Source organism: Cervus elaphus, chromosome 15 (genome assembly GCF_910594005.1).
Source record: "Cervus elaphus chromosome 15, mCerEla1.1, whole genome shotgun sequence".
NCBI lineage: Eukaryota > Metazoa > Chordata > Mammalia > Artiodactyla > Cervidae > Cervus > Cervus elaphus.
The window spans coordinates 73,311,613-73,338,814 of record NC_057829.1 but is presented as its reverse complement, the minus strand read 5'-3'; the positions used below and the strand labels follow the sequence as shown (position 1 = coordinate 73,338,814).

Here is a 27,202-nt window from a genome sequence, read left to right as displayed (position 1 = left end):
AAATAAAATGAATTTTATTATAGCAAACTGTAAGACCAATTAAAAATTTAGAAAATAGCAGATATCTACTAACTTTATCACAAGTAAATTAACCTACATATCTTTGTATGAAAATGAAAAATCTAGGATCTCAAGAATAGGGGATAACTAACACCTAATATCTTCCCTTCCAAGCAGAACAGATCCAAGTGTGATAAATCTGATTTAAAAAATGCTCAACAGAGCAAGAACAAGTTTTAAGACACCATATTTGAAATTCACTAGTTACAGATCACTTTCTATTTAATAAACTTGTTATCTCTACTTTAATTACTTCACAACTTTCAAATGAGCCAAACTCATAGCTAGTTTTTAAACAAATCTACACATACAGACACACATATACATATACATTTTTAAATTCTCACATAGCAGAAATGGCTCTAGATGAATACACTCCAGTATTCTTGCCTGGAAGAACAGAATAGACATGGGTTTGATCCCTGGGTCGGGAAGATCCCCTGGCAACCCACTCCAGTATTCTTGCCTGGAGAATCCCATGGAGAGAAGCCTGGGGGGCTACAGTCCATAGGGTCACAAAAAGTCAGACACAACCGAAGAGACTTAGCAAATACAGTACCAACTGGCCATATTTGGCTAGAAGCATTTATGGAAATTCTCAGCATTCTGTGATGTTTTTCTAAAGCTAATAATTCTAAACTAAGAGAGACATTAGCCTTCCAAAAAAGAATGTCTTTGGAAGCAGCCTAAATGTCCCTCGGCAGAGGAATGGATAAAGATGTAGTACATATGTACAATGAAATATTACTTGACCATAAAAAAGAATGAAATAATGCCATTTACAGGAACATGGATGGACCTAGAGATTATGCTTCACATACTAAGTGAAGTAAAGTCAGACAGAGAATGACAAATATCATATGATATCACTCATACGTGGAATCTAATTTTTAAAAAGTGATACAAATGGACTTATTTACAAACAGAAACAGACTTACAGATATGGAAAACAAACTTATGGTTACCAAAGGGAAATGTGGGCAGAGGGGAGGAGGGGTAAATCGGGCACTTGGAATGAACATAAACATAACACTAAATATAAGACAGATAACCAACAAGGACCTACTATATGTCACAGGGAACTCTACTCAATATTCTGGGATAAACTTTAAAAGAAAAGAATCTAAAAAAAGAATGAATATATGTATAACTGAATCACTCTGCTGTACATCTGAAACTAATACAACATTGTAAATCAACTATACTCCAATAAAATTTTTAAAAAAAGAACATCTTCCCAAGGTGCCACCTAAGAACAATGTTCTAAATGATCATGGAAATTTCCATGTAATCTCTATAGATAATTCTACAGGCTTTTAATGATGTCAAATTAAACAGCTATCAGAATAAATCAAGTTACCAAAAACTCAGAAGCAACTGTAGATAAACATTATAGGGAAGAGTGTATATCACAAAAAGCAAGCTAATATGTAAAAGATGTTAATATCTTAGAGCTATGTAGACAGAAAATAAGGTAACAACACATCAATGGCAAGACACTTGTATAAAATTTTACACAAGACACTTGTATAAACATCTTGAGGAAATGTCTTCATAATAACAACAACAAAAGAACAGTCTGTCACGGCTTCTAGCTACTTATAGGAAAATTTTAAGTCATAAAATTGAGTTTTTTGGTCTGCTATACCCAATTCAGGTATATAGACATGTACGTGCATCTGTAAAAACATCACACTCAAGAAGCATTTTCCCATGGTACAACTTTAGTAGAGGGCCCATTATGAAGCACAATCATCACATATTTCCTAAGTGGGTCATATTACCTAGAATATCCTATGAGGACAAACTGTTCTCTCTGAAGCAGGAGTGAAGAACAAAAGTATTTTCCTTGGAAAGGGAAGATATTTTCAGGGCAGCAAATATCTCACTATGTGCCTTCCTAAAATATTTTCTATCTTGAAGGGGCAGGTTTAAAAAAAAACCCAGCTATTTATTTTACTTGGCATTTAACTTTTTTTTCCTCTTAATCTAACACAATGTGCATAGCCAGCTATAAAAATCAAACAAAAATGGAAATTACTAATTCACTAAGCACCTGTTACATGCAAGACCCTGGTCAGATATAAAGACATTGAGTTACAGTCTGTCTTCACATAGGCTATATGTGATCCAGAAAGGAAGGACATTACAGTATTTATGGGTTAAAGTTCACATAAGTGACACAAACAATGAACAGATGGGAACTTAGAAGAGATACCATTTCAGGCAAACAGAAAAGACACTGTGAAAAATGTAACTTAGCTGTACCTTGAAAGCATGTGAAAAAGTTCTGCTCTGGGAATCGGAAAATCTAGACTCTCATCCTGACTTTGTTTATTAGCTTGGTGGAGCATAAAACTTAGAGGAACTTAGTTTTCCTTATCCATTAAAAGAGAACACTAGACTAGATGATTTTTAAGGATCCTTCTAGCTTTATTGTCTATGGAAATGTATAGACAGAATTACATTTATCACCTTTCATAAAAATTTTTCAGTTCACAAGTAATAACTCTTACTATAAAAATTCTAACAAAATCAACAAGATAGCTTCTCCTTGATTGTCATTGCCTTCCCCAGAGGCAACAAGTGTTTCAGTTTGACATGTATCTTTCCTATGTATCTATACATTTGTTATTAACATCAGTCCAACCTAAAGGAAATCAGTCCTGAATATTCACTGGAAGGACTAATTCAGAAGCTGAAACTCCAATACTTAGCCACCTGATGCGAAGAACTGACTTATTTGAAAAGACCCTGATGCCGGGAAAGATTCAAGGCGGGAGGAGAAGGGGATGACAGAGGATGAGATGGTTGGATGGCATCACAGACTCAATGGACATGAGTTTGAGTAAACTCTGGGAGTTGGTGATGGACAGGGAGGCCTGGCATGCTGCAGTCCATGGGGTCACAAAGAGCTGGACGTGACTGAGCAACTGAACTGAACATAAATGAGATACTGGAAATACCATTTTTCAATTTGCTTTTTTTCATTTTATGTCTTTGAAATTTCCCCACATATACACACAGAAATCTATATCATTCTTTTCACCCAATACAAAGTATACATGTGTTATCATTTATTTAGCCATTTCCCCTTTGATTGGAATTCATGTTACTTCTAACTTGGGGTTATTATAAACATTTTTGTTATTCTTATTCATACCTTACTGTGCATTAGAGGTTCAAAAGGGGCATGTGGGGTGGAGTAAGAAATTTGAGCTAAAAACACAAAGGTAGAAAATAAAGAGGAAGATAAAGAAGTTCAAAACAGGCATTCTTATTTTCAGCAAAGGAGGAAATGGGAGTCACAAAATATACTACAAGTATCTTTAGACTAGGATTGAGAGACATGGGTCCTAGCCCTTGGTTCACAAACTAGATCTGACAGTAAAAAGTGGAACTGGGTATTTTCGGACTAGAAGGGATCTTTAAGATCATTCACATACATTACCACATTTTGGAGAAAGTAAAGTCGTATCTGAAAATTAGCATGTGATTTTGATGACCCCTAGCTTTGAGTTTTTACCCCACACTGCTGAAAGAATTTTTTAAAAAGGGTTTGAATAGTCACTGGTAAATGCTATGGAGACACAATAAGAAGTGAGAATGATACATTTAAAGACAGCATATATTTCTATTGGACTCAGTCAGCACAGCTCTGATTTCCAGCAAATCTTATCAACTCTGAAGAGGAAAAAAATAAACTGTGGAGATGTCTCAAAATTAGGGATGGGTTTGGCAGACTATCGAAGCAGTGAGGACATTATTAAAAAGCTACTATTGACTTAAAGAGGTGGGGATACACCACCACCTGACCTGCCAATGCTTTCACTCTCCTCTTTCACTTTCATTAAGAGCTCTTTAGTTCTTTTTCGCTTTCTGCCATAAGGGTGGTGTCATCTGCATATCTGAGGTTATTGATATTTCTCCTGGCAATCTTGATTCCAGCTTGTGCTTCATCTACCGTGGCATTTCGCACGATGCACTCTGCATTGAAGTTAGATAAGCAGGGTGACAATATACAGCCTTGACATATTCCTTTCCCAAATTAGAACCAGTCTGTTGTTCCATGTCCGGTTCTAATTGTTGATTCTTGACCTGCATACAGATTTCTCAGGAGGCAGGTCAGGTGGTGTTGTATTCCCACCTCTTTAAGAATCTTCCACAGTTTGTTGTGATCTACATGGTCAAAGGCTTTGGCATAGTCAATAAAGCAGAAATAGATGTTTTTCTGGAACTCTCCTGCTTTTTTGATGACCCAAAGGATGGATGTTGGCAATTTGATCTCTGGTTCCTCTGCCTTTTCTCAATACAGCTTGAATATCTGGAAGTTCACAGTTTACACACTGTTGAAGCCTGGCTTGGAGAATTTTGAGCATTACTTTGCTAGTGTGTGAGATGAAGAGTAACTGTGCGGTAATTTGAATATTCTGTGGCATTGCCTTTCTTTGCGATTGGAATGAAAACTGACCTTTTCCAGTACAGTGGCCACTGCTGTTTTCCAAATTTGCTGACATACTGAGTGTAGCACTTTTACAGCATCATCTTTTAGAGTTTGAAACAGCTCAACTGGAATTTCATCACCTCCACTAGCTTTGTTTGTAGTGATGCTTCCTAAGGCGTACTTGACTTCACATTCCAGGATGTCTGGCTCTAGGTGAATGATCACACCACTGTGGTTATCTGGGTCATGAAGATCTTTTTTGTATAGTTCTTCTGTGTATTCTTGCCACCTCTTCTTAATATCTTCTGCTTCTGTTAGGTCCATACCATCTCTGTCCTTTATTGTGCTCATCTTTGCATGAAATGTATCTCTAACCTTCTTGAAGAGATCTCTAGTCTTCCCCATTCTATCGTTTTCCTCTATTTCTTTGCATTGATCACTGAGGAAGGCTTTCATATCACTCCTTGCTATTCTTTGGAACTCTGCATTCAAATGGGTATATCTTTCCTTTTCTCCTTTCCGTTTAGCTTCTCTTCTTTTCTCATCTATCTGTAAGGCCTCCTAGACAAGCATTTTGCCTTTTTACATTTCTTTTTCTTGGGGATGGTCTTGATTCCTGTCTCCTGTACAATGTCACAAACCTCTGTCCATAGTTCTTCAGGAACTCTATCAGATCTAATCCCTTGAATCTACTTGTCACTTCCACTGTATCATCATAAGGGATTTGATTTAGGTCATACCTGAATGGTCTAGTGGTTTTCCCTACTTTCTTCAATTTGAGCCTGAATTTGGCAATAAGGAGTTCATGATCTGAGCCACAGTCAGCTCTCAGTCTTATTTTTGCTGACTGTGTAGAGCTTCTCCATCTTTGGCTGCAAAGAATATAATCGACCTGATTTTGGTATCGACCATCTGGTGATGTCCACGTGTAGAGTCTTCTCTTGTGTTTTTGGAAGAGGGTGTTTGCTATGACCAGTGTGTTCTCTTGGCAAAACTCTGTTATCCTTTGCCCTGCTTCATTTTGTACTCCAAGGCCAAATTTGCCTGTTACTCCAGGTATCTCTTGACTTCCTACTTTTGCATTCCAGTCCTCTATGATGAAAAGGCCATCTTTTTTGGTTGTTAGTTCTAGAAGGTCTTGTATGTCTTAGAACCATTCAATTGCTACATGTAAATTCTACTTTTAAATGTAGAATTACTACAGGGAAAATTCTACTTTTATACAATTATCTACCATTTTTCAATATAAAATAAGTATGTGTGTGAAAGTCACTCAGTCGTATCCAACTCTTTGCCACCCCATGGACTATACAGTCCATGGAATTCTCCAGGCCAGAATACTGAAGTGGATAGCCTTTCCCTTCTCTGGAGGATCTTCCCAACCCAGGGGTTGAACCCAGGTCTCCCACATTGCAGGCAGATTCTTTACCAGCTGAGCCAAAACCGAAGTTTGAATGAGACACGGTTCTAAGCTCATTTTTCCAGCTGCTCTTTAATTCTGTTTGTTGGGGGGGGGGGCATTACATACATTCATATATATGAGCATATATATATTTTATATATATATATATATATATCAAGGAAAGTGCTTTGGAGACAGCAGAATAGTATTTACGTTTTTAACAGGTCTATAATTATTGAACTTAAAAATTCACAGAACTATAAAACTTTTCATGTAGGAAGGGAATCAGAGAGCATCCAGGTCTCCTTTTTACAGCTAAGGAAAACAAGAATTTAGATAACTTGTATAATGTCTACAACCTACCAGTAGTAGAGATGAGAAGAAACATTATCTTCTAACTTCTAGTATAATTTTCACACCAATGCATTACATATTCCCAAAGAAGTCATCTGTGTTAGACTACAGGTATTCTTTTTGACAATTTAGCTCCTAAATCACGTTTAGTATTAAAATCTACCTTCCTCTATTGGCTTTCCCCTAAATAAAACAAAATAAGGAAATTATTTATACTTATTAGTTCATAAAGTTTCAACTTTTCTTGATTTAGAAGCTATGAATATAAGCAATAATGTCCCAGGGCTGAATTAATTATTTTCCAAGCAAATTTGCCTTCACCAACTGGTTAGCAAGTAACCATATTAGAAAATTCTATTCTTATTACTGAATTCTTCTTTAGACCTATAGCTTTGCATGCCTAAGACCCATGGAACTTGCAAATGGCATTATTCACTAAAATTAAGCACAGAAAAAGATAAGCATATACAATAACTATCCTCTTCTCTCCAACAGCTGAAACATATCAAATGGTCTGAATCTCTTCATTTTTAGAAGTAAATAAATGGAAGATACTAAAAGAAGTATCTCATGTAATAAAAAGATTTCATACTGATGTACCTCTTGGCATGCTTTAAGTGCCAAAATTTGTACCAAAATTGAAATTTATTTACATAAAGAATATGACAGTTCAAGAAAACTACTTGAATTGCGACTATTAAATCAATACTTATCCGAGCATTTATACAGCATTAATTACTGTACACAACAAAAGAATTTAGCACACTAACACACTGCCTTAAATCTAGTGAAATTCTGCTGCTGTTTAATTACTATGAACATCACTGTAAAAGGTATAGTCAATTTTATGGATCAAAAACATTCTTTAAAGTTGATATAAAATAGATTTTTGTGTACTGTATCACCTAAAATATATCAGGAAAATCTATTAAACTATTCTTTTTAACTGATAAATTCATAGTTTTAGAGGAAATGTTTTCCTAAACAAGTTATAGTTGCACTGAGATACACCATCTGCAATCACTTGGATAAAAAGCTACTACACCTTCATTATAATACCATGTCAATTATCTAAAGTCTGATATTTATATGCATAATTTTAGAATCTGAGTTTCAAGTTATAATATTTCCTGGTTATTTCTGAAGCCAGGAGATGATCTCATCTCTTCCCAGGTTATCCACTGTAGAATTCATTTAAACTTTAGGAACTGGATAACTGAAGTTCTGAGAACACACTTAGTTTCTAGAATGCAATCCTTGTCTGAGTCAGCCTCTGTCACCTTGCAGCCTGGGTCAGCTTAGCCTTAATGAGCTATTTCTGACAAAGGTCAATATAGAAACTGTGAATCTATCTAGACACTGCTGCAATGACTTCACTGCACAGGCTGCATTTTAGATGTGTAATTTTATCTCGGATACGCTTCCTCTATTAACCATAAATTTTATCTCGAAAACCCACCCATTACTTCATCTCTATCTCATATAACATTCAATTCTAACTCTAACAGGTGCCTATCTCTGCACTTTGACAGCTATTTTTAGTTTTTCTAGTTTTCAGCATTCCTACCCTATAAAACTAAAGTTAAAAAAAAATTATTGCACACAACAATAAAGGAATCAATTACATGTCTTTCTGAAAAATGATGATGTTACTCTGTACACTGTTTGATGTTAATTTCTATATTTATCTGGTTCTATAGTTTCAGAAACAGTCGAATTCTATTGAATATGTGTCCCCTACTTTTTTTTAAACTTAGTACTATAACTGGACTCCTACCGTCTAAAAAGTACAAAGAATAAAATTAACTTCTTTAGGACTTAGACATGAATTTAAAAAACAAGGGTATCAGTTTTCCATCTGTAGACTAAAAAGAGGAAATAGTCATCATTTTTATTTGCCTATCAGAAAACTAGATCAGTAGCTATTTCCTGGTCTCTGGACAAGCTGTTTCACCTTCCCTCCACAGCTACACTTTTAAAATTTTGTAGTTCAAAGTCTAACAAAAACAATCAAGTTATATTTTAGTATCCTTAGTGAGTGAAGTCGCTCAGTCGTATCCAACTCTTTGTGACCCCATGGACTGTAGCCTATCAGGCTCCTCTGTCCATGGCATTTTCCAGGTAAGAATAGTGGAGTGGATTGCTATTTCCTTCTCCAATCCTTAAGTGAAACTGAAACAATCGCTATATTCTTTCAACATATGATTTTAATTTTGTTAGATTTCATTGTTAATTAGGGGCTCTTAAAAATATTCCCTTTTTACATGCAGAACTCAATCTTTCCTCACTACCAAGTACTCAAAGCACATTTGGTAGTAGCAGCATACAATATATTAGAAATTTATCTGTGATAAATAAGATGTCTTAAGTAACTGTAAAGTGTTGAGTCATTTGTACAACGCCATCAGACAGTGATGAAATCAGCACTTTTTAGGTGCCAAATCATGAGGTCAGTGGACTTCTTCAGACCTTTTCCCCAGCCAATGGTTACTGGTATGACGAATGGATGACCACAAAGTTGGTGAGCAATTAGCCACTTCAGTTGAGTGTGAAGTGGTATCTTACAGCTTTGATTTGTATTTCCCTAGTGATTTTGATGTCGAGCATCTTTTCATATACTTACTGACCATTTGTATATCAGTTCAAATCCTTTGCCAATTTTTATATTGGGTTGTCTTTTTATTGTTTAGTTTTAAGAGTTCTTGATATATTTTGGATATAAGTCTCTTATCAGATATATGTTTTTCAAGTATTTTCTCCCATTCTGTAATTTGTCTTTATTTTGCTGATGGTGCCTTTTGAAGAACAAATGTTTTAAATTTTGATAAAGCCCAATGTATCTGTTTTTCTTGTGTTTCTTGTACTGCTGGTGTCTTATGTAAGAAACTACTGCCTAGGTCAAAGTCACAAAGGTTATTCTCAAGTTTTCTTCTAAGAATTTTATAGTTTTAGACCTAGACTCAGGTCTATGATCCATTCAGAGTTCACCTGTGTATACAGTGTGAGACAGGGATCTAACTTCATTATTCCACATGTAGCTATCCAGTTGTGTCAGTACTATTTGTTGAAAAGACACTGAATTGTCTTGGCACCCTTGTTCAAAATTAATTGACCATAAGTGTGAGCGATTATTTCTGGAATCTATTCCATTGATCTATAAGTCTTATCTGTAAGTATATGCTTATCTACAAGTATAAGCATACTTAGGCCAATACCACACTGCCTGGTTTCATAGTTTTATTGTTAAGTTTTGAAGTTGGGAAGTATGAGTCTTCCACTTTGTTCTTTTCAAGATAGCTTTGGCCATTCTGGGTACCATGCATTTCCGTATGAACTTTAGGATTAGTTGTAAATCCCTGCTAAAAAAGAAGCAGGGATTTTCACAAGGCTTGCATTGAATCTGCAGATCAATAGAAGGCATACTACAATATTAAGTTTTCCAATCCATAAACACAGGGTCTCTCTCCATCCATTTAGGTTTTAATTTCTTTGAACAGTGTTTTGTAGTTTTCCATGTACAAATCGTTCACCTCCCTTGTTAAGTTTATTCCTAGGTATTTTATTCTTTTAGATGCTATTGTTAATAGAACTGTTTTCTTAAGTACATTTTCAGATTGCTCACTGTTTATCTATAGAAATTCAATTAGTTTGTGTGTGTCAATCTTGCCCTGCAACTTTGCTAAATTTTTTAATGAGCTCTAGTTTTTATGTGTATTCCTTAGTATTTTCTATACATAAGACTATGATATCTGCAAATAGAAATGGTTTTACTTCTTCCTCTCCTATCTGCATGCTCTCACCTACATGTCTTGGGTGGAACCTCCAGTATAATGCTGAGCAGAAGCCAAAAAAGCAGACATACTTGTTTTACTCCTGATCTTAAGGGAAAAAATTTAGTCTTTCACCATTATGTACAATGTTAGCTGTGGGTTTATCATAAATGCCTTTTATCAGGCTAAGGAAGTTATTATAAGGTATTTTCATAATAAAATTTCTATCTCAGTAATAAACCAAGGCTAAAAAACATTTAAACTGAGGGTTCCAGAATTATTGGACCTAATCTAAAACTGTACATGTTTGATCCAGCTGCAGTTACATATTTCAAACTGACAGTAAAGGTTTAGTTTCCTTAACTCCATAACTTGTTTTTAGCACAAGCAAATATTCTTTAGGTACTATTAGTTGAGGTAAGAGTTTTAATGAAAGTTATGGCAAACCAATCTTGCAACTTGTTTTTTTCCTAACAAATATACATTTTTTTTCTAGAATGTGTACACTGTACAAAGAAGTATATGTTCTTTTTAAACAAATAACATTCAAGCACTCCAAATATGCAGCTAAAACCAGTTCAGATATGCTCTTCCTGCCATAGAATCCTAAACAGTCAGGTGATGTACTAAGAAACAATTGCCTATCCAATGGTCAAAGGTTTACTCTTATATCCTGTTCCAAGATAAAGTAGACCAAAACAATCACTCTGTCAAAATGTCCATGCCAAATGAGGACATGTACATAGTCTAAAAAATATATTGTATTCATTATCATGTCCAAACCACTGGGATAAACATAACTAATATATCAAAACTTCTAACAAAAAAGTTGAAATTATTTATGATATTCTAGTCTCCAAGTATATATAAATCTTTTCTTCAAAAAATGCTTAACAATTTTCAACTCTTGGAGTGAAAAAAGCATAAAGACCTCACAAGTTGAGTTTGAACTCTGTTAAGTGTTTACTCTTTACAAAATTACTTGTCTTTTTCTTAGTGTGCAATATGACATCTTAATGAACTGAAAGAGTCAATTAGCCTTTTTAAAAAAAGAGCAGATTCTCTTCTTATGAGCAAAATAAAGTTCTGCACAGTAAAAATTCTTTAGTATGTCACCAGTTATCAAGTTTTTTCATATAATTTACTTACACTTTAAGAATTAAGCTTTCTATTTACCTCCTATGACACTCTTTTATTATAATAATATGCCTTTTGAGCTAAACAAAAGAGTATTTTATGTATTGTCATTTTTCACTTCAGTTCAGTTCAGTTGCTCAGTCGTGTCTGACTCTTTGCAACCCCATGGACTGCAGCACGCCAAGGCCTCCCTGCCCATCACCAACTCCCGGAGTTTACTCAAACTCATGTCCATTGAGTTGGTAATGCCATCCAACCATCTTATCCTCTGTCGTCCCCTTCTTTCCCGCCTTCAATTCTTCCCAGCGTCAGGGTCTTATCAAATGAGTCAGTTCTTCACATCAGGTGGCCAAAGTATTGGAGTTTCAGCTACAGCATCAGTCCTTCCAATTAATATTCAGGACTGAGTCATCATAATTCAGTATGCAATATTATTGATTATAGATATGCTCAATATATAGCACATATAGTCATGGTTTCATTCAATGAATATTTACTAAATGACTGCTATGTGCTAAGGGTAAAAAAGACCAAGTCCCTGTCTTCCTGAAACTTATATTCTAGCAAAAGAAGTCAAATAACTCAAACAAATAAATAATTTATACAGAGATAAATGTAAGGTGACAGAAAAGGCAAAATGGGATAGAGTGACTGGTGGGCACATACTATTCTCTAACAAGATGACCTGAAAACTGGGAACTAAATAATGATAAAGGAGTAGAGCAAGGGTTTTACAAGTAAAAGAAACAGCAGGTACAAAAGCTCTAACAAAATGGAAAGAAACAACATAGTGTATTTGAGGAAAAGAAAGAAAACTGTCATCCCAGACCATACGAGATGAGGGATGGAGTGGTAGGATTTTGTCGCCATAGATTTTATCTAGTTGCAACAGGAAGCCAGTGGAAGACTGTAAACAGAAATGGTATGACCTGACATATACTTTAAGAAGATCACTCTTGCTGGCATGTAAAGAATGAAATGTAAGGAGGAATGAACAGTAGCAGTTAACAGAAAATAATAATCTTTTTCCTTTGTATTGTTTCTTAGTCTCCTCTTTCCCTTTCTATTCCCAATTCCATCAACTGAATACTGATTCTTATATCCTTCTCCTACCTGGGCTATTTCAAAAATATCCAAACTAGTCTCCCTGCTTCCATAACTAGTGTACGTGTGTGTAAGTGTGCACACATGTACATGCATGCATGTGTGTGTGTGTGTATGCTTTGATCAAAAGCCTCTAAAACTCACTACTACCAACAAAATAAAATCCAAATTCCTTGCTTGACATTCCGTAACATTGCAGCCTAATATCAAACCACCTATCTGGCCTCACTTCCCACTACTAATGTGATAGACTGTGTTGTTGTTGTTGTTCAGTTGCTCAGTTGTGTCTGACTCTTTGCGACCCCATGACTACAGCAGGCCAGGCTTCCCTGTCCTTCACGATCTCCCGAAGCTTGCTCAAATTCATGTCCATTGAGTCCGTGATGCCATCCATCCACCTCATCCTTTGTCACCTTCTTTTCCTCCTGCCCTCAATCTTTCCCAGCACCAGGATCTTTTCCAATGAGTCGGCTCTTCACATCAGGTGGCCAAAGTATTGGAACTTCAGCTTTAGCATCAGTCCTTCCAATGAATATTCAGGGTTGATTTCCTTTAGGATTGACTGGTTTGATCTCCATGTAGTCCAAGGGACTCTCAAGAGTCTTCTCCAACACCACAATTCAAAAGCATCAGTTCTTCAGTGCTCAGCCTTCTCTATGGTCCAGTTTTCACATCCATACATGACTACTGGAAAACCAATAACTTTGACTATACAGACTTTTGTTGGCAAAGTGATGTCTCTGCTTTTCAATATGCTGTCTAGGATTGTAATAGCTTTTCTTCCAAGGAGCAAGACTCTTTTAATTCATGACTGCAGTCACCATCTGCAGTGATTCTGGAGCCCAAGAAAATAAAATATATCACTGTTTCCACTTTTTCTCCATCTATCTGCCATGAAGCGATGGGGCTGGATGCCATGATCTTCGTTTTTTGAACGTTGAGTTTTAAGTCAGCTTTTTCATGAATCTTCTCTTCACCCTCATCAAAAGGTTTTTAGTTCCTCTTCACTTTCTGCCATTAGAGTGGCATCATCTGCATATGTGAGATTGTTGATATTTAACTTAGTACTATGACTATGTTAATCTTGTTAGCATGTGAAATGAACACAATTGTAAGGTAGTTTGAACATTCTTTGGCATTGCCTTTCTTTTGAACAGGAATGAAAACTGATTTTTTGCAGTCCTATGGCCACCATTGCATTTTCCAAATTTGCTCTTACTCTACTCTTTCACTCTATAAGGTCTACTCAGTTTTTCCTGGACAGAGCTTATGACTTGCTGCTTCCATGGCTCTGATCCCTTCCCTTAATCTTTCCTTAAATTCGAAGTCTCTTTTTTCTTCATGGCTCAAGATACATTCTCCTTGACTATCCAGGCAGTGGCTGTTCTGTTTAACTATAACCATAGCATTTTACATCATGACCCACAATATACAAGTTTCACAAATCTACATTTACCTTTACTTCAAGCAATGTTCTTTGGTATTTCCTATTCTATTCTATTTCTTTTTCAAATGACTCACTAAAATGACTGCACAGACTACTTAACGGGTTTCAATTTTCAGTTTCAAAAACATTTTTAATGCATCTTTCTAGACATGCAGTGGTAACTTAACCAAATCCTAGTATGAGGAAACTTATAACTATCAAACTATAGTGGCCTTAATTTTAATAGTACATGCATGCATGCTAAGTCACTTCAGTCATGTCCAACTCTGTGTGACCCCATGGACTGTAGCCCACCAGGTTTCCCCTGACCATGGCATTCTTCTCCAGGCAAGAATGCTGATGTGAGTTGCCACGTCCTCGTCCAGGAGATTTTTCCCAACCCAGGGATCAAACCTGCATCTCTCATGTCTCCTTCATTGGCAAGCAGGTTTAAAAAATTTTTTTTTTTACCACTAGTGCCACCTGGGAAGCCCAATCTCAATGGTAGGACAGGGTATTTTATATACCACTTTATCTACCATGATGCCAAACACAGTATTTATTAATCCTTACTGAAGAGAAAGACTATTTGCAATCAGACAGGATCATGATTAAGACTGTTTTGTGTTCCCATCATTTTGTTTCAAACTGTAGTTATGATGGTTAAAATGGTTAGTTTTCAACAACACTTTGATCTATTCTTTCTGCTCTCCTACCTTACAGGATTAAATAATGGTTTTGCAAGGTGAGAGAACACAGTAAGTATTCAACAAACACTCATTTTCACCTTTTCTGCAGAGATATGAGAAAATCTCTATATGGAGGACACCTACTACCATTCATTGGGCATGCTTCTCTTTTATCACAGATACTTGGGTACTTCTGCTCTGCGTAGGAAGGCATTGTAAGTCCAGTGTCCTCATGTGGCCCTTTTAGATCTGCCAAAGTTGGGATAAGAGTAAGCCTTTTGTTTCAATGGAATGACAGTTATTAAGGTTGAATGGCCTCTCCTGCTGTCAGCACTAAGGTACTTGACCATTAAAGTTCTATTAAAGTTGTTGACTCTTTCAAAAACATCTTCAGTAATTTGAATTAAGAAAATGAAAAAGCAATGAAGGGATCTAAAATCTGTACTGAATGGTTTTTTCTCTGGTAAAGGACCCAACTTTTAAGATAAGCCAATGGGGCAATGTAAATTCCTAATTCTCAAATCTCAAAGACTCAAAGGTAAAATTAATTTTATCATGAGATGATTCCCATAGGCTCCTGAGGAATGCAAAACATCTACAGGCATTTTACTTCCACCTTCTGAGTCTGTTATGACCCACTGCAGGTCTAGGGAGACAAGGCAAATACACAACAAACAAATGCTCTCTATACCACCTAGACCAGGCTCAGGCTTTTAGGCAGAAATAAGCCTCCAGGACCTATCCAAGAAAGAATCTGAATTTCTTTATCAGGTCTGAAACTTCCTAAAGGCTGCAGGCATCCTGGGGTAACTGTGGGCCAGAACAAACTACTCTGTGCTCCAGACCCTCTGAAATCTGGAAGTATGAACCTCAGCATTTGTTGGCAATTGTCTCCTCAAGGGCAGACCCAGGGCTTCAGCAATGTTAGGGCTTTGTTTAAGACAGCCATCTGGAATTACTCTATCATTCACTAACAATTTAAAATCATCTACTCTAATTCTCCCTGCATTGCTCCAGCAAAAGACACTAACTCAGAGAAGCTTTATATGCAAGATTTTAGAACTAAGCCCCCCCCCGCAAAAAAACCCAAAATTTTTGACATAAAAGTATTATATCTAGAATGGCAAAATTTCAAAAATATGGACTGCTTCAGGAATATTTTTTTCAGAATGAAAACAAAATCAAATCACTCTTTTAACAGTGAATTACTCTCATTACACTGAAAAGCAAATGAAAGGTAAAGCTAAAATTCTATTTTAAAAGATGTCAAATCCAGGTTAAATTTTTTTTTAACATGTCAAATAAAAACAGCACCTTGGAAAAAAGAGCTATTAAACAGAACTTGGTGGGGCCTTAAAAAGTATAATAACAAACAGGCTTAAATATTAACAATATTCTTGTGCTTTCTTGCTATTTGGCTAAAACATCTCCCTCCACCTTTAAATCATCCTGAGTCTACCAATATTCTTGCTTTTTTTTGGTTAGATCCACTTTTCAGAAGTGGAGTACAGGTTATTAAAACTGGATTCTGCCTTTAGTACTCATCCTCTGACACATTCCACTAAATTAGAGATTTATTTATATTGATAAATACCCCTTTTAAAAACAAATATATCTTGGGGAAAAAAAGGTTAATTCTATATTACCTTTCAACCTCAAGGAAGAGAAGGAGGGAGGGAAAAAGAACAGGAGAGAAGGGAGAAAGAAGAAGACCTAATCTGAGGAAAAAAGACATTAGGACTACCAGAAGAGGACAGAAAAGGACAAGTGAACCATGCCTTAAAGAGGTAGACTAGGAAACCAGCCAGAAAGCCTTAGACCTAAGTAAGTAAAATGGAAACAAAAAGCCTTCACTGGACACAGCAGAGATTATGTACAGTTAAGGCGATAAAAGCTATGTATGTTACACCAGCACTATAGACAAACAAGTACTAGATTAAACAATTTATAAGGTATATCAAAGTAATACTATGGGTGATAAGGTTATCAGTAAGTCAGAATTGATATACAGAATGCATTAAACAAACTTTACACAAAGATTTTAAAAGCTCCATTCCAAACAGTTTACTTAAAGAAAGAGTCTCTTTAGTTTTAAATGTTTTTGCTAGATTTCCAATGAGGGTCTCCCAAGAACAACATTCAAGTAGGTGAAATAATTATAAAAGCCATATGTTTATTATTATTTAAAACATATGGCTCAAAATACACTCTGTGCTCTAAAGGTCAAAATAAGGTTTTATTTTTAGAATCTTCAAAGCTGTCATATCTTGGTCTTTTTGCCATGTTTAAGCTAGCCAGATACTTCTTTTAATATGAGAAATATAAGGCAGAAAAGAGATTCTTTAAAATAAAGCATTTCTTGCCAAACTGCTTTGCCTCAAACTAGCAAAACGTCTTTGACTAGACTACTGAACTATGCTTCAGTTTTATCCTTCACTTAATATTAAAGCTAACATCTTCTGAATACATGTCAAATGCTAGACACCAAGGTTACAAACTGAACAAAACAGAATCCCTACCTTTGAGGTAGTCAGAATCATTTGACAGAAAGAGACATATAAACAAGTAATTATAAGACTACCTGATTAAGTTTTATAATAGGATATATGAACAGAGCATTGTGCAAATAAAGTAGTAAAAGCCACTAAATCAGCCTGGAGGACTATGCTAAGCCTCTTCAAGAGAATTTGACATTTAAATTCATCTGCAATGAGGCAGTTGGGTTAGTCAATCTGTAAGGACCCTTCTATTTAAAAAAGGGCAGGACAAAAAGTTGAAGGTCATAGAGATCTTGTTTGTCAAAAGGGCTGGTGTACCCAGCTATTCTACTTCTGGGTATTTATCCGAAGGACTTCCCTGTAGCTCAAACGGTAAAGAACCCACCTGCGATGCAGGAGACAAGGGTTCGATCCCTGGGTTGGGAAGTTCCTCTGGAGAAGGGAATGGCAATCCACTCCAGTATTCTTGGCTGGAGAATTCCATAGACAAAGAGAACCTGGCGGGCCACAGTCCATGCATGGGGTCACAAAGAGTCAAACACAACTGAGAGACTAATACATACGCATCCGAAGGACAGGAAAACACTAATTTGAGAAGATATATGCACCCCTATGTTCACTGGAGCATTATCTACAACAGCAAAGATATGGACACAACCTAAGTGCCCACGGAGGGATGAATGGATGATACGGTATGTGTGTGTCGGGGCTCAGACAGGAAAGAATCTGCCTGCAATGTGGGAGACCTGGGTTTGATCCCTGGATTGGGAAGATCCCCTGGAGGAGAGCATGGCAATCCACTCCAGTATTATTGCCTGGAGAATTCCCATGGACAAAGGAGCCTGGCAGGCTACAGTTCACGGGGTCACAAAGAGTTGGACACAACTAAGTGACTAGGCACAGTGTGTGTGTGTGTATACATGGGTGTGTGCACGCACACTGGTGCACATGACGGAAAACTATGCAATCATAAAAAAGAATGAAATCTGCCATCTGTGGCAATAGTAATGAACCTTGAAGGTATGCTAAGTGAAATAAGCCAGAGAAAGACAAATACCTATGATTTCATTCATGTGGAATCTAAAAAAACAAAACAAACAAAATAAAACAAAAACAAACTTACAGATACAGAGAACAGATTAGTGGTTACCAGAGGGGAAGGAGGCTGTGGCACAGTGTGAAGTGGATGAAGGGGGTCAACTGTATGGTGATCACTTTTTAGTGCACACCGGTTCAAAATACAGTGCTGTACAGCTGAAACTAACATAACTTAAGAAACAGCTGATGTAAATAATTCCAGTGTCTTGCTTATTAATTTATAACCTCTGTATCCAAAAGAGAAGATTTTACTTGTACGATCCTCATCATCTCTCTCAAACTTGTCCTCTTACTATATTCCTTTTCTTGGTAAATAGTTAATACCATCTAAAACTTAAGCTTCTAGAGCCAACTAATCACCAATTTCTATTGATTATATTCCATACAAATTCTATATTCTGTCTATTTCCAATCGCTACCACTATCTCTTACAGTGGAGGCTTCCTATGGCCTCCAAAAGAGTTTTCCTGTCTCTGAGATCTCGTCTGCCAATCAACCAATTCTTTACATGGTAGCCAAAGTGATTCTTCCAAAACACAAATCTGATCATAAGACAATTCACCTTAAAATCATACAACTACTTCTATTGTCCCCAGAAAAAGTCCAAACTCTTCAGTATAACTGTCAACATCTGGCCTGGCTTGCCTCATGCTAGTCTTTTATACTCAAATTGAACTTCTTGCATGTGTGCGTGCTTCTAAGCCGCTTCAGTTGTGTCTAACTTTTTGCAGCCCTATGGACTGTAGCACACGAGGCTGCTCTGTCCAAGGACTTCTCCAGGCAAGAATACTGGAGTGTGTTGTCATGCCCTCCTCCAGGGGATCTCCCTGACCCAGGGATCAAACCCACGTCTCTTACATCTCCTGCACTGATTGGCAGACAGGCTCTTTACCACTAGCATCACCTGGGAAGCAGTTTCCTCAATAAACAAAGCTCACTATCCTCTGAAAAGCATTCCAAGATTCCTTCAAGAGAGAATCAGGTGACCTTCAAAAATGTTCTTTCAGGATCATCTGCTTCTCTACCACCATATTTACCACACTATACAGTATTTTAACTACTAATCTGTCTCCCGAAGGAAGCTATAAATTCCTTAAGGTCAGAAATTGCCTGACACATTCTTGCCTTTCTTATGTAAAGCATTACACCTGCCTGGCACTGACATATAAATGGTACTAGATAAAGATTTGTTGAATACATGAATGAATGAAAGAACAAACTGCAAAGAAAGAGAAGTGTCCTTTCACTTCTCTTTTTCACAAAAAGTCAGTGTCCTACAACTTGCCTTAACAGTTATTAGCAACATTACAGAAACCTAATCCTTTAGTAAGACCATATTTAAGCCATGAGCCTATCACAATTAACCTGTTTCCAAAGACAGAAATAAAGAAGGCTCAACATAAACCCAAAATTCAAATGAACTTGAAGTGTGTTTATGTCTTCTAGTTTAGACAGCATAAACTTACTACTTTTGGGAGAGAATACACATGTATCAGAATTATGGTATGTTACACATGTAAAAAAGTTGTAACTACATATGCAATATTATATTTTCACAGATCAAGTGTTGAGTTTGCTTTTTAACATATATGAAAACTACACCTCATCACTGACTCACCGATTCTTTTCCAGCTCATTGTGTGTAGACCTAAAAGGGAGGGAAGAAAGGGGGAAAAAGAGCGTTAGCCATGTTGTGTTGCTAAGGCTATAAAAAGGGGGGTTAGTTTAGGTATTGCTATATAAATTCACTGAGTGAATTTAACAATGCAATATATGGACAGAGTTCTAGCTATCTCACTTGTCAAGAAGTAGTAATCTATGTTAATTAAGATAGAGCATTTTCAGTTAACAACTAAATATTTTGAAATTAGAATCTCACTGTTATTTTTAATAAAATTAATATGAGCACATGTTCTCTTGCCCACTTCTAGGGTCCTACATTTTACTGGTTTGTAGACATTCTATTAGAAAATTTACTTCAAACATAATCCCATTCTTTTGTTTTTTAAAAAGCAGTGTGTGTACTTCCGTGTCTTCTATCTCCATTTACCCACTCTTAAATAGGGATAGAAAAAGTTTTGGCCAGCACAGAAGCTGAAACAGGCTTGCCTTATTGCTAAGTGATATAGACAAATTCAAGCCTCTTTGTGTGTGAAACATAAACCAAAAATGTCATACAAGGAAAAAACAACATCAACAGAAAAGATATATTACTAAAATTAAAAAAACACAGTTTTAAAAGACTGGGAGGATATATCTCAAAATGCTAACAATAGTTGTCTTTGTGAATTTTTTCATTTCACTTACAACTATTTGTTATAATAATATTACTTACCATCTACTGAACAACAAGTTGAGTGTCTGCTGAACAGTTAACATACATTATCTCATTTTATCCTCCAAACAACCCTTGTTTTATAAACAAGAATACTGAGACTCTGAGAGGTAAAGAGACATGATCTTGTTGTCCTAAGAGTTTTAAGTTGCAGCCATGATTTAAGCCCATGTCTTTCTTACTCCAAACCACAACTTATTTTTCTGTTATTAATTAATTTATTTATTTCAAACCCCAATGTCTTAACCACTGAGTGACAAGCAATACTGAAAAGTGATTAAGAGCACAGACTCTAAGGCCAGACTGCCTTGGATCAAATATTGTGTGGCCTTTTAAAAATCTCTTCATTTCTCTGTGTTCAGCTCTATCATCTATGAAATAGGAAAATAACAGTATTTGCCTCATAAGATTGTTATGAGAAATATACATGTTTACACTGAACAAAATGTAACTTGATCTAAAGTTAACCACTATTAGAATTTATACTAAGTTCTCCTGAACAAACATTATTTTTATAACTTAGCATTAACAATAACAAAATTTTATAAAGAAAAATTTAAGTTCCTGTCATCAAAACTGAAACGTCAATCATTTAGTGTATTCTGATTAATGTCAAAAGCCTTCAGAATATTTCATTACTGATTACTATAATCTGATTTATTATTCTAATGGATATTTAATAATCAAATTTCTAAACTTCAACAATATTTTTATCAGTATCACAATTTGTGGAAATTTTATTCACTGTCTTAGTTCAAGAGCCAAAAGGCTTCTTTGAGTTACTGTCTACTGTCCACCTTTGCTCTTAGCATTATCGTAAGGTCCAAGTGACACATGATGAAAAAGACTGATCTTCATTCTCAACAGATTATCTTAATAAGAAAACACCTCTCTCAAAAGACAGAAATTTTAAAAAATCTCAGGATGCTTTAAGAGTTCAGCCAAATTAATGGCAAGGATATGTACAATTCAGAAGAAGATATAAAAACACAGACTTCTTAGTATAACACAAACTCAGACTTCAAAACTCAATTAATAAATTACATCCAAATCTCTACCACATAGAAGTATTTATATAAAGATTTAAGTTCTTTCTTGTTTGAATGAAATGTCAAACTAAATAAGTTAGAAGAGGTAATAGGTATATTTTAAAGAGATTTAAAACAAAAAACATTGTTCAAAATCTGAAAGGGTCATCAATAATAAAATTTCCCCAAAATAAGACATCCCCCCTTGGTGAGTAAATTTTGGTTTAATTGCCTTTTACTGGGAAGAAAACTCAGAACAAGTAAAACAAAAACAATGAAATGCTAAAGTAAATAAATGAAACAATCTATTTAGAGAGAAGCATTTACCATATACTTATTCCAAACAGTACGGCATCCCACATATGGCGTTAAATGCAAAAGATACATAACGCAAAGATAACCAATTACTGAATTCCAGTATTATACTGAACCTATTATCAAAGCTAGCACCAAAAGAACGTTATCTGAACCACTGCTGTGAACAAAATTAAAGCAGCAGGTTTTTCCCACCTCTCTCGGATTTTTATTATTTATCTTCTTCCTAAAAAATATTAAATGATAGCTAAGAATATGAACTTTTTCACAAAACCAGAAAACACATGCCATATCTAGTTATACCACTAGTAAAATTTAACAAGATTTCCAAATACCAAGAGGCAAAATAATCACATGTATACTAATCTTTATCATATTGCCATGTTCCTTCAATTTTTAAAAAATCCATCAATATTGTTTACTCCTATTTTGATGACATTTTTGCTTCTAATATCAGGTCAACAAATACTGCACATTTTCAATGTTCAAAACTATCTCAGGTTGCAAGGAATCAAAGTCTCTAGCTGGTAGATTAAGACATATACAGGAATAATTATGTAAAATAAATTAGGCAAAATAAATATACGAAGAAAGGTACAAAGTATTCTGGGAGTTTAAAGGCGACAATGTTTACTTATAAATGGGGCTCTCAGAAAATGGGGCTTTAGAAAAGGGAGCATTTGGTCTGGGGCTTACATGATGATTACATCTGCTACTACCAGAAACTAGACCTGGTAGGGAGAAGACATTTCAAGTGTGGAAAGGATATAGCACAAGCAAAACAAGCTGAGCTGTCAAGTCCAAAGCAAAACCACAGAATAAAAATGGAAAAGAAGTTCTGAGTTTAAATATTAGCCCTATCACTCACATTAGCTGTAGAACTTTGAACAAATTATTTAACTTTTCTAATTAACAGTTTTCTCATTTGTAAAACTGGAGTAACACCACATGTCTTGACTGGGTTACTCTGAAAATTAGAGAGTAATGTAAAAGCATCAGCATATAGTAACCATTCAGTAAATGCCAGTCACTGCAAATATTATTTTTAACAAGACTGAAAATATACTACCTAAAACAATGTTAAACATATTACTTGGGGCAACAAATTGAGAGTTCTCAGTAACACTTGGAATTAGCCTGGAAACAAACAAACAACAATAATGATTAAAAAAGAAACTAAAGGAAAATATGTGTTTTGATCATTTAGTTGACTATGAGGACACTGGAAGACTGAAAGTAAGACAGAGAAGCCGAAGATGTATAACTACACATACATGGAGAAAATAATGACCCAAATAGTGCTGGCAAACAGAGTGGCTGAACAAATCACATCCCAGCACATGCAGAAGCAACCTTCCTGAGGTTGCTTCCCTAAGCCCACGTGTTCAACCAAGTCTCTCCAATAATATGCCATTAAAATACTCCATTATGATAAATTCCCTACAAAGCTGGAATGTTCTGAATAATCCATCTGGTTAGCACACCTTTCTTCTCCTAACAAAAATGCACCTCTGACAGTAAACACTATGAACTGTCTTCCTTTCAGACACCCTTCCTCTGAATGCTTAACAACTTCCAAGGACAGGGATAAAGACATTTCTATCATTTATCATCAAATCACAGATAATCTTTTTCACAAATAACATGCCTTTAAGAGACATGATAACACATTTCCTATTTGAATGGGAGTCATTATCTCAACCAGATCTGTGATTTTTCATTGACTACAACACTGCTCTAATACATAAACTTTTAATTCTTCAGGGTGCAGTTTGGTGGCAGTCAATGAAATGAAGCATAGAATTGAAATTGCACAAAATGGTACTGTTTGGCTCAAGACTAGTACCACCACAGAAGGAAAATAAAAGATTCATTCCCAGAATTAATATTCTCTTCCAACAAAAGAAAAGACCTCCATCTTTGTTGGATTAATGAGCCAACCCCTAATTTGTTAACATTCTCATTTCACTTACTTTCCAATCCTGAAGTGCCTAAGGCATGGTGTCCTCCTCACAATGAAAAAAACACATTCTATGAAGCTAAATGAGTATTTTCTAACTGTATCCTAAAGCTTATACTTCAGGTCTGTTAGAGGGTTCCGAAGTATATACCTGAAGGGGGTTGAAAAAGAATTAGCTGAATATTAAAACTTCTATTTCTGTTTATTATTCTTCTTAACTTATATACATAACCTTAATACTCTGGTATTTATAAATATTAGTACAGCAATACATGTATAAAATTATGAATACATACAAATATATTAGGTATACTGAATTTTTTGCTGCTAGTGGTATATAAGCGGTCAATAAGTTTGGAGAACACTATAATAGAAGAATGAAGAAGGCACTGGCAGTACTCTTGCCTGGGAAATCCCACGGAGGGAGGAGCCTGGTGGGCTGCGGTCCATGGGGTCGCAAAGAGTCGGACATGACTGAACGACTTCACTTTCACTTTTCACTTTCATGCATTGGAGAAGGAAATGGCAACCCACTCCAGTGTTCTTGCCTGGAGAACCCAGGGACGGTGGAGCCTGGTGGGCTGCCGTCTATGGGGTCGCACAGAGTCAGACATGACTGAAGCAACTTAGCAGCAGCAGCAGAATAGAAGAAAATCATGCTTACTGCCAATAAAGTAATTCTTTCAAAGAAGTAGTTTTATACATTTGTTTCTATCATATTTAAAAAAAAAGTTTTAAATATTCTTAAAAAACCATTAATGACAGTAAAACTTGAATACTGTAGATTTTTAGGGAAAATGCCTCTTAAGAAATGTACTCCTCCTCTCATAACAATAACAAAAACAACCACAATAACTAAGACCATAAAAAAGCAAGTGCCTAAAAAGGATGCATAGCAATAACAATAATAACTTTTTCTTAAAACTTACATATCAAAGTTGAATATAAGCATATCTTATGACTCAGCATTTCCCCTTGCAAGCATATACCAATCTAATACACACACACACACACACACACACACACACAGACGTTCATTAAAGGACACAAGAGAATACTCCTTCTTTTCATACTAACCAAAAACCGGAAACCCAAATGTCCATCAACAGTATTAGGTTGGTACAAATGTAATTACGGTTTCTGACCATAAATTTTAAATCATTATAACTAGACTCAAACACATCTTTATTAATCAATATAGGAACCAATACCATCAACACATTTCTGCCAATGAAAAATAAGTTTGTTTATTCCTGTAGCATCAAAATCACGTCTCAGGATTTGACAAACTCTTGGAAAGCATTTTCTGCATCCTTCTGGTTATGAAAGCAGTTTTCCTGCAAAAAATTGTCACGATGCTTGAAGAAGTGGTAGTTGATTGGCGAGAGGTCAGGTGAGTGAGGTGGATGAGGCAAAACCTGGTAGCTCAACTCGTTCAACGTTTGAAGTGTTGGTTGTGCAACCTGCTGTCAGGCCATGTAGTGGAGAAGAATCAGGCCCTTTCAGTTGACCAATGCCAGCTGGAGGCGTTTTAGTTTCCAGTGCATCTCATCGATTTGCTGAGCATACTTCTCAGATGTAATGGTTTCGCAGGAATTTAGAAAGCTGCAGTGGATCAGACTGGCAGCAGATCACAAAACAGTGACCATGACCATTTTTTGGTGTAAGTTTGGCTCTGGGAAGTGCTTTAGAGCGTCTTCTCAGTCCAACCACTAAGTTGGTCTTTTGATAGTTGTCATATAAAATCCACTTTTCTTTGCACATCACAATCCGGTTGAGAAATGTTTCATTGTTGTTGTGTAGAGTAAGAGACGACAACACTTCAAAATGACAATTTTCTTGGTTTGCAGTCAGTTCATGAGACACCCACTTATGGAGCTTTTTCATCTTTCCAATTTGCTTCAAATGCTAAATGACGGTAGAATGATTGATGCTGAGTTCTTTGGCATCTTCTCATGTAGCTCTAAGAGGATCAACTTCAATGATGGCTCTCAATTGGTCATTTCTACTTTTGATGGCCAGCCACTGCACTCCTCATCTTCAAGGCTCTCTTTTCCTTTGCAAAATTTCTTGAACCACCACTGAACTTGATGTTCATTAGCAGTTCCTGTGCCAAACGTGTTGTTGATATTGCGAGTTGTCTCCTCTGCTTTACAACCCATTTTGAACTCAAATAAGAAAATCACTCAAATTTGCTTTTTGCCTAACATAATTTCCATAGTCTAAAATAAAATAAACAGCAATGTCATTAGCAAAAGACATGAAGTGAAAAATGCACATTAAAATGATGCATAACATAATGACATTTATTTAAGAATGTATTCCAATATCAAATGGCAAATTTCAACAATGCAAAACTGCAATTACTGTTGCACCAACTAACAGAATGGATGAATAAATTGTGGAACATTCATATAATGTAATACTATAGAGCACTGATAATGAACAACTATCATGCAATAACATGGATAAATTTTCATAATTTCAACACAATGCTGAATGAAAAAAGGCAGACACAAAAATACATACTGCATAACTCCATTCAAATAAAGTAAAAAGCTGGCAAAACTAATGGTATCAAAAGAAGACTGGTGGTTACCTCAGGTGGGGCTGACAGTAAGTCTATAATATCTTATTTCTTCACCTTTGTGAAAATTCATCAAGCTATACACTTAGGATTTATATACTTTTCTCTATGTACATTTTCAAAAAAGATGAAAAAATTTAAAAGATAACACATCAATTAAATTGAGTAAAAATCAGTTATAAGTACTAAAATCATACAGAGTAAGTTCTCTAAGTAGAAATCAGTAACAATAAGATAACTAGGAAAGTAGCAATACTCAGAAAATAAGTGCCAAATCAAAGAACAAATGACAGAGAAATTCGAAGATATTCTGAACTGAATAATGAAAACACAACATACCAAAATTTGTTGGATGTATCTAAAGCAGTACTTTTAAATATTTAGCATTAAATTCTTCTATTAGTTAAAAAAAAAAAAAAGAAAGGCTAAAAATCAATGGTCTAACTTCAACCTTAAGAAGCTACAAAAAGAGCAAATTAAAACCAATGAAATACAGGAAGAAAATAAGAAGCTGCAGGTTAAAAAAAAAATCACAAAGAAAACAAAGTATCTTCAGTTGGATGATAAAGAAATACAATATTTCAAAATTTGCAGAGTGCAGCTAAATCTGTGTTCAGAAAAAAATGTTTCTAGCTTTAAATCCTTTGGGGTAGGAGGCAGAGGTGAAGTACAAAATCAATTCTTCCACCTTTAGAAGGTAGAAAAGAACCAAACTAAGCCTACAGAAGGTGAGTAATGGATCTCAACTGGGGGCTGTTTTTCTCACCAGAAGATATCTGGTCATGCCTGGAGATATTTTGGGGCTTCCCTGGTGGCTCAGCGGTAAAGAATCAGTGTGCAATGCAGGAGTTGCAGGAGACACAGGCTCAATCCCTGGGTTGGGAAGATTCCCTGGAGGAAGACACGGAAACTCACTCCAGTATTCTTGCCTGGAGAATCCCATGGACAGAGGAGCCTTGTGGGCTACATCCCACAGGGTCGTAAACAGACACAAC

The 27,202-nt window shown here is 35.8% G+C and overlaps 1 protein-coding gene across 2 annotated transcripts in view; it reads right to left on the bottom strand.

Moving 5' to 3' along the window:
- Positions 1-27,202, bottom strand: part of MXI1 (MAX interactor 1, dimerization protein) — an 87,720-nt gene that overhangs the window by 26,618 nt on the left and 33,900 nt on the right. For both annotated transcript variants that reach the window (XM_043924744.1, XM_043924745.1), the window contains exon 3: positions 19,601-19,630. In XM_043924744.1, the coding sequence (XP_043780679.1) occupies positions 19,601-19,630 (30 nt within the window). The remainder of the gene's footprint in view (positions 1-19,600; positions 19,631-27,202) is intronic.